Raw genomic sequence first — 13,390 nt, forward strand, 5'->3', positions numbered from 1 at the left:
CTGCATATTAGCTACTTAGAACCCTTCTGCTCACTTTTTAGCAGAATAGGTGATTCTTGTAAGTAGGGAATTTAGGGTTTTGAGCCATACTGTCACTTCGTTGCCAGCACGCAGAGCGTCTGGGTGTCTTGAATTTCAGATCCACGAGGTCTTTGAAACACAGAGTTCCAGCTGGGCAGCTCTTGAGTCAATAAGCTATAAGAAGTAAACTTTAGTTAATTGTGTGGCGGGGGGTGGGCGGGGGGTGCTGAATGTCTTTAAGGGGGAGAGGTAGGGAAGCAGCATTCACAACTTAAAAAGAAAGGGGAGGGCAGAAAGAGTGGGGGCATAATAACCACTTGAGTTATAACAAAGTTCATGTCATCCTCTGGCACTGTGAAGTTTTGAACCATACTGTTGTGGTGGGGGGCTAAATTGGTAGGAAGGACTCCATCTAGACTCTCTCCAATATGAGAAACACTCAGGTTTGTGTGTTCACCTCCAAATGGCTTTCCCTAATAAAACTGCTTAATTCTACTGAAACAAAGACTTATGACTTCTACTTACTCACTAAATCTCTGTTCTTATGGCTGCTGTGTTTGATGGCAGCTGAATACTTGGCTGGTTAGTGACACGTTGCATTCCCATAACTGTGCTTGTAATTAACCTGTCCTATTGTATGCCTGTGTCCTACGTTAGCCATTGTATTCTACCTGCCTTGCATATACACCTCATCCACTGTGCTATCAAACAACATAATGCTGTAGCTAATGTGGAAATGATGAAACTGGAGAGTAGAACATATTCCCTGTGAACTCAATTGCACTGAGAAGGCAGTCAGTTCTGTCTGTAAAACAAGTTTCCTTGTGTATTGTGTTCTAATGGGTTATTTATTGATGAGTTGTTAGATATCTTAAAACCTCCAGGTTCCTGTGTACAGTCCCTCATATTCAACATTTTTCTGCTCAGTGTGTGTTGAGAATGCATAGAAAATAGTCTAATTTTTTGGATCTCAAAGTTTCTTTCTCTTATCAGGCTCTCTCCTAGTTGTACAAGGTGTTACAGCCATGAGAGCTGAGATTTTCAAAGAATACTAAGGGATATGGGTTCCAAACTCAGAGGGATTCAGGCATCTAGCTCCCTTAGATATACTTGAAAGTCTCAAACCAGCTTGTCTTTCATTTGCTGAAGCTGCAATCCATGTTAATACATGCTACTTAAACCAAAAAAAAAAAAAAAAGCCTTAAAATACAGTTCTAGACTGGAAGTTTTTTCTTTGTTTCCAAAAAGCCTGACTTGTCAGATTCACTAGGAACGGAAGTTAGGGAAAATCTTTTCGCCTGTAAAGAAAGCACATCAGTTCTGGAGCATCTGGAAAGCCTATATGCAATTTTTAATCATTCTTCAGAGTAGGACCTCACTTTGACACATAATGAAGTGCACTTTGAATACTGACACTGCCTGAGATTTTTTTTAGTGATAACCAAATTTTAGAAGAACACAATATCCAATCTTGTTAATAATTTTATAACTATTGAATATTAAAGACAAGTTGAATGAGCAATCCTGAAATCCAAGGAAATGTGTGTTGTACTCTGCACCAAGTTTTAGGTACAGAAAATATCTTGTAAAAATTTAGTTTAAGTTTCACATGTCATATGTATGTTCTGGAATAGACAGTGAAGCTACCAGATCTCTGGGGCAGGTTTCATTCAACGAGTTGAAACACTGTGCCAAATATCTGTACATTGGGAGCAACCTGCATCTACTTTATCTTTTAATGCAGATGTGTGACCCACTGTTTCTAGTATGTAGTTTGCTATATAGCCACACTTCTTTTCTTATTAAACATGGTGGTCAAAAACTGCATTGTAGATCTCTGGGTTGGGAAACATGTTTGGCCAGTCTCCATGAACCAGAAGATGACCCTTTTTTGTATGACTGCAATACATTGTTTTAACCTGTTTAATTTCTAAAAACAGTTTGCAATCAGCTCAGTTGCTTTCTTTTCATCATGTTAATGCCTCCTTTTCAAGATCCACGCCCCCCCCAAGATCTCTGTAGTATTGTTATAGTATCTAAAAATCATTCAGCAAAATTACTCACAAAACATGCTTTTGTCTGAATTGCAAATGCATTCATGATAAGAGCATAGTAAATCATAACCAGTTTGTGAAGAGAAGCACAGCTGCTAACTATGGGGACATTCCATTTTTAAAATCTTGTGCTGCGCTTTGAAATATTATGTAATATTTTTAAAAAATTTTTTGTCAACTGAGGGATTTTTGTAAAACATTTTGTGAATTTCTCTGCTACAATAACTGTTTTGTATTATCTGCTTCTGGACCCTTTGTATATATCCTGGTTGCTTTGTCTGACTTTGTTCAGTAAACATTTTTTAACTTATTTGCAATATTTTTTCTGTAATGAAGCTACATCCTAAGACATGTGAACATCATTGTTTTTCAATAAAGTTGATACCGCAGTTAATGATCTGGTGCCTTTCAATAATTGCTTTTCATTTTTAAATTAAATGATGCAGAGTTTTCTGATGAAACTGCAAATGAAGTTATTCATGAATAAAAATGGCATCTTTTGCCTTTTTGGTGTGAAATGAAATAAAGATCAAGTGAGGAGCTATAGAGTGAACTTAGGATTTGGAGCCAGTAACACTTGGACAAATCTTGTCTTCGACACTGTCTTTTCTGTTCTTGGTCAAGTCCCTTGACCAAAAATCAGAGGCAGGTTTTTAAAATCTTAGTATGCCCTTTATTTTTTTGGCTGGTTGTAGTTACTGACACTCTTCAAGACCTGTATACAATATATTTTGAATAAAAGGAAGAGTGACATGTCTGGTTGTAGCCACAACATTCTAGGCTCTATTCTGGGTAGGTGATTTCTACTGCATACTGTATCACAAGTTCCTTTCACTACATGTTGAACCTCTCTAGTCTAGCTCACACTCATCTGGCAACATCCATAATCTGGCTTGATTTTAGTTAGCTGGATGACCGTTTACACTTGATGTGGCCAGGTTTCCCACTGTCTCATAAAGTTTGTTTACAGCTACCAGTCCTGGCTCTCAGTGTTCTGTGATGTTATATAGCTGCAATTGACCCTTAGAGGCCTTGTAAGAATGCTGAAGTGTCATAATGTGCTAGACCAGTGTTTCCCAAAGCGTGGTCCATGACTCAGTACCAGTCCTTGGAGAAATAAAAACTACCTGTTATTAGAAAATATACAAATTATCACTATGTACTATTATTGTTGTGAATAAATAGTAAACAGTGGAAATATATTCATTTTTAAATGTGTATATATTGTTGGGCTCCAAAAAAGGTACTGAAAAAATCCAGGTCCCAATTGTATAAAGTTTAGGAACCCCTCTGCTAGATGATATTGACCTCCTGTGGTCCAGCAAATTCTCTGGTTCAGCACCGGTCAGGTTCCAAGGGTGCCAGGCTAGGGAGACACAACCTGTAGTGTGCATTAAGCAATATGGCTAATTACTGTGTGTGTTCTCAGCTCCCCCTAGGGGGAGAATTATGTGTAGTAAAGTGTTCTGTTTGTGTTGACTAATATATAGGTGGGCTGCCATATCTGTACATTAGGCTGATAATGCTATTTGCAACATATTCCAAGTATTTAAGAATATCTATCATTAAACATTAGTAAAGCAGTTGTTATAGAGGCCAAATTGGCCTGTACCCTTTTTTCATCTGGTACACACACACACTACATTTCCCATAGCACATTGAAGTGCGACTGGGTTTGGGTAAGTTAGGTAACTGTCAGTATCAGTAAATGCATTTTTTTTTTTTCTTTCCCCCAGCAAAAAGAAAGGTGTTACAGAAACCTAGAAAGTGTCCTTATGCCTCTTAGTACCTGGAATTTTTTTGCTCAGAAGAAAGATTTGGGTATTGTATGATCTGGAATGCACAGATTCAGAACTAAACATAAAGTACACCATGGTACTAGAAACAAAGTAAAAAAGGGATTACATTTAATTTCAGGTGACAAATAGAGTACCTTTTTACTGGTAAACAAGTAGGGCGTAAAAAGATGGCTTTAGAACTTCTTGGCGCATGCTTGCATAAGGTGAGTGTAATCTCACTGTGTAACAGTATTCTTTGGAGACTGGCATTAGATAGTAACTTTTTCTCCCTTGTACTGCTTTAATAAACCTGAGTGACATCGATTGTTTGATCTCTTGAGCATATTTCATAACAAACCAAAGTGTGCTCAAGGAAGCGACTTTACAATTTGTCAACATTTAGGATTTTTAATATATACAGATGTACTAAATCTACACCTGCTGCTAGGTTAGAGAAGGCAGTGCACATTGCACTTACAGCAGGTGATGGAGAAGTTTGTGATAGTTCTTAGTTCAGTTCTTTCAACAGTCTTCAGCCAGCCCTTGAGAGAGTTGGTAACTGGAATTCCCATTCTGTGGGAAATTCTGAAATTAAAAAGGTACAAAAAATGGAAATTCTTACAGGATAAGATGCAGTGATTTTATTTTAACATTTTTAAAATGTTTCTGAGGGTCTTGGGGCTGCTGCCAGGAGCTCTGGGAGCTGCAGCTCCCAAGTCTGCTGAGGAACTGGAAGCCCTGGCCCATAGAGCCTGAAGACCCCAAGCTCCCCAACATCCCCCTAGGCAGGCTGAGAAGCAGTAAGGGAGCTCTAGAGATGGGAACAATATTTCCAGTGGAAAATAAACTATTTCCAACAACACTGAGAATTTTTAGAAATTTTTGAACCAACCCCGCCCCCACACACACACACACAGCTGAAAGTAAATTTTTCAGTGGAAAACCAGTCAGCGAGGGCCCAACTGTCTTCAAACATTGTCTCAACGCACATGAAGACAGAGACCTTAAGAGTTTACTGTCTATCAGGTCCTTAGAGTAAACGTAGAAGAGTCCAATATGATCAGCTAATCTGACTTCTTGCATAATACAGTCCAGAAAGTCACCAAATGTGTTCTGCCTCAAGCCTATGATGTCTGGCTGAACAAGAGTATATCTTTTGGAAATGTACCTAGTCTTGATTTTAAGACTTCATAGTGATTGGAGAATCAGCCACATTCCTAGGTAAGTTTGTTTCAAGGGTTAATTACCTTTACTGTTAAACACTTGATACTCATGTCTAGCCTTCCGTTTTTCTAGGTTCAGTTTCGAGTCAGTGGATCTTGTTACGCCCCTCACAAATTCAGGGGCAGAGACTGTCCTTTTTTAGGTTGTAGGCTGGTAGCATATGTCCCTTTTGGGGTGAGAGACTGAGAGATGAATGATGTTCCCATTTTTACCAACTTTTACTGTTCCTTTTTATTGAGGTTTTGATTTGCTGGGGGAAGTTCCCAGCGGTGTAAGGAATTTGGTGTTGGGAGCTGAGAGGGCTTAATATCTATTTGCACCTTCCCTATTGTCCCAGTCTAAGTAGTAGCAATCTGGAGTTTTAGGGTGCTATGGTGATTGCCCATCCCATCAAGCACAGGTGATTCCAGAGAAGTAGGTTGCTGCTCCTTTTTCATTTCTGCTCCTGTGAGCTCACAGAGAGAGAAAGCAAGCATGAGTACATTGAGAGCTGGAGCACTTAACTGTAGGTGTAAATGAGAAGAAGATTTGAGATGGGCATATTTTTATTGTCCTTTTGGTAGTTTTCTCAGGTACCCTCTGGCAGGCCATGGAGGAGGGGGTGGCTTTGAAGATTTGGGCTTTTAGGTTTCTGCGGTAATAAGCAAGGGGCAATGATGACATGACACGTGTGTTCATGGGGTAGGTTGGAGCAGCTATTTCAGGGCTGTCCCACTGGCTTTGCTGTAACTCTGTCTCAGGGTGACAGGATTGTGGGAGAACAAAGACTCGGCTCATTTTTCATACTGTTAAGTAGAAAGTCAGGGGTGAGGTCCATAATTCAGTTAATACCAACACCCTCAACTTTGTAAGTTGACACTTGCATGAAGGATGCTACTGGGCCTATTTGGTATGGCCCCCTCTGACTTGGTGTTTGGTGTAGCATGAAACACAGATGCAGGAAGGGCGGCTTTGATTGCATTTGTATTTAAATGTAGGAAAGCTCCTACACACCATCTCCCTTTCCTCCCCAGACTGTATCTAATACAATATTGCCCACATTTCTTTTCAAGCCTGTGGATCCCACTCTTACAGCAGGCATGAGGTGGATTCCTTTCCACTGCTGATAAACACTCTCAGCACATGCTAGTTCTGCATTGCCTACCTAAACAGGGTATGACTCTCATGAGGATGACAGACTTGTGCCAGGTCTACATTAGGAGAGAAAATTGATTTAAGGTATGCAGTTCACGTAGCTGGAGTTGTGTAGCTGAGTCCTACCTTTTATCAATTTTCTGTGCCATCCCCACAGTAGAAGGTTGGCTGGAGAAACTCTCCCCTTGACTTCCTTTACTTCTCGTAACTGCTAGGAGTAGTGGGGTTGACAGGGATGCCTCGGTGTTCATGTTAGTGGGTCCATACTAGATCTGCTAAATTGCACCTGACAAGATCAATCTCCAGAGCATCAGCCACCCAGTAAGCATAGACAGGCCCTCAGTGGTTTTGGACAATGCCATCAGTGGGATGGGGGGAAAGAAGTAAAAAAATTTTTTTCAAAGATGACGCACTCCTGCTGCTCCCTCCCCCGCTTTTTTTATAAAAAAAAATATGATATGGAGGTGCTAGTCCTTCTGCAAAATGAGGCCTCTTCAATTTAGGTGCCATCCATGTGGTTTTAGAGCCTTATTTTTCTTCAGGCCAAAATCCTCACTCTTCTTTCCCAGTGCAAAACATCCAACTACTGCCTCTCAGAAGGCTCTGAAATGTAAGGGCTGAAAATGCAAACTAGTTTTTAACCTCTCTTGTTTCTCACCTTCCCCACTGCAGCAATGGGGCAATAATACTGATCTACCACATAAGCAAAATGATGGAGACAAATTCATGATTTTGAAGAGAACGGAGATCCAGGAAGAAGCTGAAGAAGGAGAAGAGAATACAATAATTACCTTATAAGATATTTTTAATAGCTCAGTCTTGCTACACCAGATCTATTTTCAATTAATTTTTCCCTCCCAGAATAGGAAGGCATAGTTGCATTTCCCTGTTACCTATAATGATAGCTACTGAAATTCCAGACAATCAGGTACAAACAGCACAAGTTTTGTGTGTGTGTGCGTGTGCTTGTTGGTGCATGTGTATACACGTACATGTACTAGAAACGTGTCTGTTTTGTGCTGCATGAGAACTAACCCCCCACCAGTAATGAAAAGGCTAATCTTCCCTAAATCTCTTATAGTCCAATAATCTCCCAGGGGGCTAGAGCCGTGATTAAAAACTTCTGAAAGCAGCTGGTTTTTTGTTCTTTTTTTAATTACAAACTCCTCACTTAATAGGTGTCATTTTCCTGCTGGTGGCCTGCCGTCTGAGGTGTTCAGTTTCACGCGGCTCCTGGAACCGAACGTTCAGTGAAGCTTTCTTATTCAAGCAGTTCAGTTGGATGGTGGGGCAATGGAAAGAGTGAGTCCTGTTGTGTGCGTGTCCTCTTATTGAGAAAGGTTGTCTTTTATTTGCAGGCGTGGGCTTGAAGACAAAAACCAGCTATCAAATATCAGGCGGAGAGCAAGCCTTGCTAATTATTTTTTCCTTCTGTGGCTCAGCACCTGTTGGCCAAAAGTGTTTGGGTTTGAGTTTAATCAGTCCAACAAGAAATAATCCAAGCAACACCTCGGTCAGCACACTCATTGCTGGAGCTCAGCAAAATAAAATCCTAGTGCATGTTTTAATGGATTTAGCCTCTCTTTCCCCTTGTCCTTCCCCTCTTGCTATTCATTTAACATTATTTAGCTAAACAATGATATAAATTTTGGATTTGGTATTCCTAGTAGGTGTATCCAGTAATTTGACATTTTGAGCTGCATCAAGTAGTTCTGATTCGATGCAAGTCACACAAGAACATTTAAGCTCCCTGCTTGTATAACTCATAGAACTGGGTTGTCAATGCGGACTCACATTTATAAGATAAACGTTAGCTTTTTGTGTATAGGTATAGGGGGAGGGATAGCTCAGTGGTTTGCACGTTTGTGTGCTAAATCCAGGGTTGTGAGCTTAATCCTTGAGAGGGCCACTTAGGGATCTGGGGCAAATAGATTAAAAAAAAAATCTGTCAGGGATGGTGATAGGTCCTGCTGTGAGGGCAGGGGCTGGACTCAATGATCTCTGAAGGTTCCTTCCAGCTCTGTGAGATAGGCATAGCTCCATTGTTCCCCCCAATATCCCTGATAGTAAGGTTGTGTTCTGAAATATCTACAGGAACTAGATGCAAATAAGATATGAACATTACTCCTGCAGCCACCTTCTGCCTATAAGCAGTGTTCCCTCTACTTTTTTTCTATCTGTGGGCAGAATAAATTTTGTTATGTGCACCAACACATATGTAGATGTGCACCATGAATGGAAACACATCCTGCCCACTGTAGAGGGTTGTGGGTGCTCTGCTAATTAGCTGGGCAGCATTTGAATCTCTCCTGGGTGTCTGCCCAGGCACACAGCTTACAAGGAGCATGGCCTATGGCTGCGTCAGGAAAGCACCTTTGGTCAGTTTTAGTGGCTGGTGAACACAAAGAGCCAATGTCATGTGTTCTTTACCAAGGCAGCTTCATGCTGAAGCAAATACCAGACTTGGAGCCATTTTATTATATACATCAAATGAGAAGAAGACCCAGCAGAGTGTGCAAGGGCTTTTGGAAAGAATGGCCCATGTCCTTTCTTCTGGGCATTGCTCTTGCCTCACATGCTGCTGGAGCCCCAGTGAGGGGTTGCCTTAGAAGTGTTGAGCGATGGAAGAATGAGAGAGATACAGGCAGATCAGATACAAAATGGAGCAAAATGGTCTATGTTTTACCTCGAATGCAGCATTTGCTACACTTCTCCAAGTTACGCTCCACTTCATAAAAATGAAACCGATCACCGCCTCCCTCCCCAAAACCCTCTGTCATTAAAAGCCATCCGTCTTACTGGATCCCCCATGCACCCCAGTGGCTTACCCTTTGGGCCCTCCCAGGGGGATGTACCCCATACCTGGGGGTAGGCGTTCCTGCTCTGACACTACAGCTCCTTTATCATATGAATTAATGAGCTGTGGACTAACTGACATTTAAAATATCTTCATTGGCCTCTGAGTTTGATTGGTGAGATCAGTAGAGGGTGTTTACAGATCAGCGCAATTTTTCAGGCTGGCTGCAAACTCAGGCAGACTTACCCCTCTGAAACCAGCCCCCACTCATGCATCTGGTGAAGTGGGTCTTTGCCCACGAAAGCTTATGCTCCAAAATAACCGTTAGTCTTTAAGGTGCCACAAGACTTCTTGTTGTTCTCGAAGCTACAGCCTAACACGGCTACCTCTCTGTTATTAGCTGAGTTATGCTCACCCCAGCGTTTGAGATATGTGTGTATATTTGAAACCTCAACACCTGGAAACTAATTTTTGAAAGATAAAATAAAAGCTGGGACTCCACAGGCTTATTGAGATGTCTGTCTGTCCCATTTCAACCCTTCTGACTAGTCAGGGAGGGGGACACCTTGCATTTTGGCAAATGATGCTGGTTTAATAACCCCAAGACTGTATTAATTCAACTATAAGACAGTGATTCTATATGTGCAAATGCAAGAACATTTAAACAGCTAGGACTTGTCTACACTAGCCCCCTCCTTCGAAGGGGGCGCGTAAACAAGCCTGAGCAGTGAATAGCAAAGAGGTGCTGCGCTGCATATGCCGCACGTCATTAGCATAATTCTTGATATGCAAATTTCTGAGTTGCTAACTTCGAAGTGCTGGCAAGCAGTGTAGCCAGGGGTATGCCGAAGTACCCGCACAACTTTGAAGTTCTTTACTCCCAAAACGTTTTGGGCTCGTTTACATGCCCCCTTCAAAGGAGGGGGCTAGTGTAGACAGGCCCCTAAAGTATATTTCCCTTTGGTGAAATTTCCAAATGTAGGGAGTAAAAGTTTGGCACCTTGAGCCATCTTGAGAATCCATGTAAAGAACTTGCCATGAAAGTGTTCAATACCCACAACTTCCATTATTTTAAATGGGTGTGTTAGAGGCTGAAGACTTCCAAAAATCAGGCTACTTGTTTAGATAACCTAAATTTGGGTCTTGGCTTTAGGCATCTGGATTTGACAACAGTGGCGTTTGTGTTAATGCTCCAAAGTATTTTGCATTATGGTATGTGGTGCTCACTTTAATATAATACGGGTTGAACCTCTCTAATCTGGAATTCTCTCATCCGGCAAACTCCGTAATCCAGCATAAGAACATAAGAACATAAGAACATAAGAATGGCCATACTGGGTCAGACCAAAGGTCCATCCAGCCCAGCATCCCATCTGCCGACGGTGGCCAATGCCAGGTGCCCCAGAGAAGGAGAACAGAAGACAATGATCAAGTGATTTATCTCCTGCCATCCATCTCCTGCCCTTGTTATGAAGGCTAGGGCACCATACTTTATCCCTGGCTAATAGCCATTTATGGACCTAACCTGCAAAAATTTATCAAGCTCTTTTTTAAACCCTAATAGAGTCCTGGCCTTTACAGCCTCCTCGGGCAAGGAGTTCCACAGGTTGACTGTGCGCTGTGTGAAGAAAAATTTCCTTTTATTAGTTTTGAACCTACTACCCATCAATTTCATTTGGTGTCCCCTAGTTCTTGTATTATGGGAAAAGGTAAATAATTTTTCTATATTCACTTTCTCCACACCATTCATGATTTTATATACCTCTATCATATCGCCCCTCAATCGCCTTTTTTCCAAACTGAAAAGTCCCAGTCTCTCTAGCCTCTCCCCATATGGGACCCTTTCCAAGCCCCTAATCATCTTAGTCGCCCTTTTCTGAACCTTTTCTAATGCCAATATATCTTTTTTGAGGTGAGGAGACCACATCTGCACGCAGTACTCGAGATGTGGGCGTACCATAGTTTTATATAGGGGAAGTATGATATCTTTTGTCTTATTATCGATCCCTTTTTTAATAATTCCTAACATCCTATTTGCCTTACTAACTGCCGCTGCACACTGCGTGGATGTCTTCAGAGAACTATCCACTATAACTCCAAGATCCCTTTCCTGATCTGTCGTAGCTAAATTTGACCCCATCATGTAGTACGTGTAATTTGGGTTCTTTTTTCCAACATGCATTACCTTACACTTACCCACATTAAATTTCATTTGCCATTTTGCTGCCCAATCACTCAGTTTGCTGAGATCTTTTTGTAGTTCTTCACAATCCCTTTTGCTTTTGACTGTCCTGAACAAGTTGGTGTCATCTGCAAACTTTGCCACCTCACCGCTTACCTCATTTTCTAGATCATTGATGAACAAGTTGAACAGGATCGGTCCCAGGACTGAGCCCTGGGGAACACCACTAGTTACCCCCCTCCATTGTGAAAATTTACCATTTATTCCAACCCTTTGTTTTCTGTCTTTTAACCAATTCCCGATCCATGAAAGGACCTTTCCTCCTATCCCATGACCACCTAATTTACATAAAAGCCTTTGGTGTGGGACCGTGTCAAAGGCTTTCTGGAAATCTAGGTATATTATGTCCACTGGGTGCCCCTTGTCCGCATGTTTATTAACCCCTTCAAGAATTCTAATAGATTAGACAGACACGACTTCCCTCTGCAGAAACCATGCTGACTTTTGCCCAACAATTCGTGCTCTTCTATGACTTTAGTTAGCTGAACAACCGCTTGTCATGGTTGTGGCCAAGTTTCCCGTGGTCCCATAAAGTTTGTTTCCAGTCACCAGTCCTGGCTCTCAGTGTTCTGTGCCATTATTTAGCTGTAATTTACTCCTAAATGTCTTCGAAGAGCCCAGTAAGCAGTGAGTGTGTGGGTAATGCTGCTAGACAATATTGACCTCTCATCTTCCAGCAAATTCTGTCATCCGGCACCCATCAGGTCCCAAGGGTGCTGGATGAGAGGGTCAACATGTACACCAAAGAAAGATGGTTAACTTGGTACAACAACAAAGCAATGACTCTCTCTGCTTCTTGAATTACTTCAGTGTCACAAATAAGGCTGTTAAACATTAATCAAGTCCATCATCTGCCTATGATCAGCAAATGACTGGCCTCAAGGAATTCAGTAACATTTGTCCCCTACTGCTGTCCTGCTTCCTCCTCTTTCCAACCAATGTGGTCTGTTGTTGTTTTTATATGTCCATTGATTTATCATGAGATATGAACAACTTGATGCTGGGAGTTTGGATTTGATTTTCAGAGGTGCAGCTGAAGAGCTCTTTCTCCACCTGAAATCAGTGGGACTGATGAATGGTCAGTATCTCTGAACATCAAGCCCTATGTCCTATTATGTGCCCATGAAAGGCCAACTCCTGCTACAGAAATAATAGTGTCATTATGTGGCTGAATTATCACAGCGGCAAGTTCCCATCTTTGATGCTCCTTGAATTCTGAGCAACAAAATTCCTAACATTTGGTCACATCTAAATAATCTTTTCTCTTAATCTCCTTGGTGCAATGTGAGAGAGAAGCATAAACAAGGCAAAAAATCTGTGTTTATTTTAGAGATGGTGGCAAAAATGATTTTTCACAATATCTGTGGATCAATGTTGAATTTTCAAAAGTTGACACTTAGTTTTAATCTATTTATTGTATTTTTCCAGGTCTATATATCAAGAACTAAAAGCCACTTGTCCCATCCTCTAGGTCAGGGATGGGCAAACTTTTCATGTCAGGTCCCACTTTTCGTCCCTGCAATTAGCAGAGCCCTCCAGCCTGTCCAATGTGATCCAAACTGATGGAAACTTTGGTTATGTTCATATGAAAAAAAAAGAAACAACCTCTTTTGGCATGTGTAAGAAAATAAGTCTGTAGAATGTAAAAACTTAATTAATCGGTGTATAACTGTAAATGCGCACACATAAAACCAGTAACAGATTTCAACGTTTTTAAAGAGGTGGATGAGCCTGAGATCCAGCAGTTGATTGTGCTGCGCCCACCCCATGACATTTCATGCCCTTTCTGAGGGGGTCCACCCCACCACTTTTGCACACCCCTGCTCTAGGTGCTTGTTATAACATTTGACACTGGGCTGTGCATATGAAAAGATCAACTTCTTGTCCTTGCCGTGCAGTCGATACAACCAGCCAAAATATTAATTTATAAAGTCCCCATCCTGCACAAATATACTAACCCTCATCACCAGCCAGCTCCCCAAATGCCTCCTGGCTGGATTTTCAGAGCCAGCTGAGCGCCCACAAATCCCCTTTACTTCAATACGCTTTGCAAGGATCTAGGATGCTGGCAATCAGGTTCCAGTAGGTAGTATTAACTGCACGAATGGGCCATTATACTGCAACTAAGAGAGGAAGCTGA

At 41.5% G+C, this 13,390-nt stretch overlaps 1 protein-coding gene across 1 annotated transcript in view; it reads left to right on the forward strand.

Moving 5' to 3' along the window:
• Nucleotides 1-13,390, forward strand: part of TBX19 (T-box transcription factor 19) — a 51,724-nt gene that overhangs the window by 6,470 nt on the left and 31,864 nt on the right. Inside the window, exon 4 of the mRNA XM_074999812.1 lies at nt 7,390-7,513. Within this exon, the coding sequence (XP_074855913.1) occupies nt 7,390-7,513 (124 nt within the window). The remainder of the gene's footprint in view (nt 1-7,389; nt 7,514-13,390) is intronic.

The sequence above is a fragment of the Carettochelys insculpta genome, chromosome 1 (genome assembly GCF_033958435.1).
Source record: "Carettochelys insculpta isolate YL-2023 chromosome 1, ASM3395843v1, whole genome shotgun sequence".
Lineage (NCBI taxonomy): Eukaryota > Metazoa > Chordata > Testudines > Carettochelyidae > Carettochelys > Carettochelys insculpta.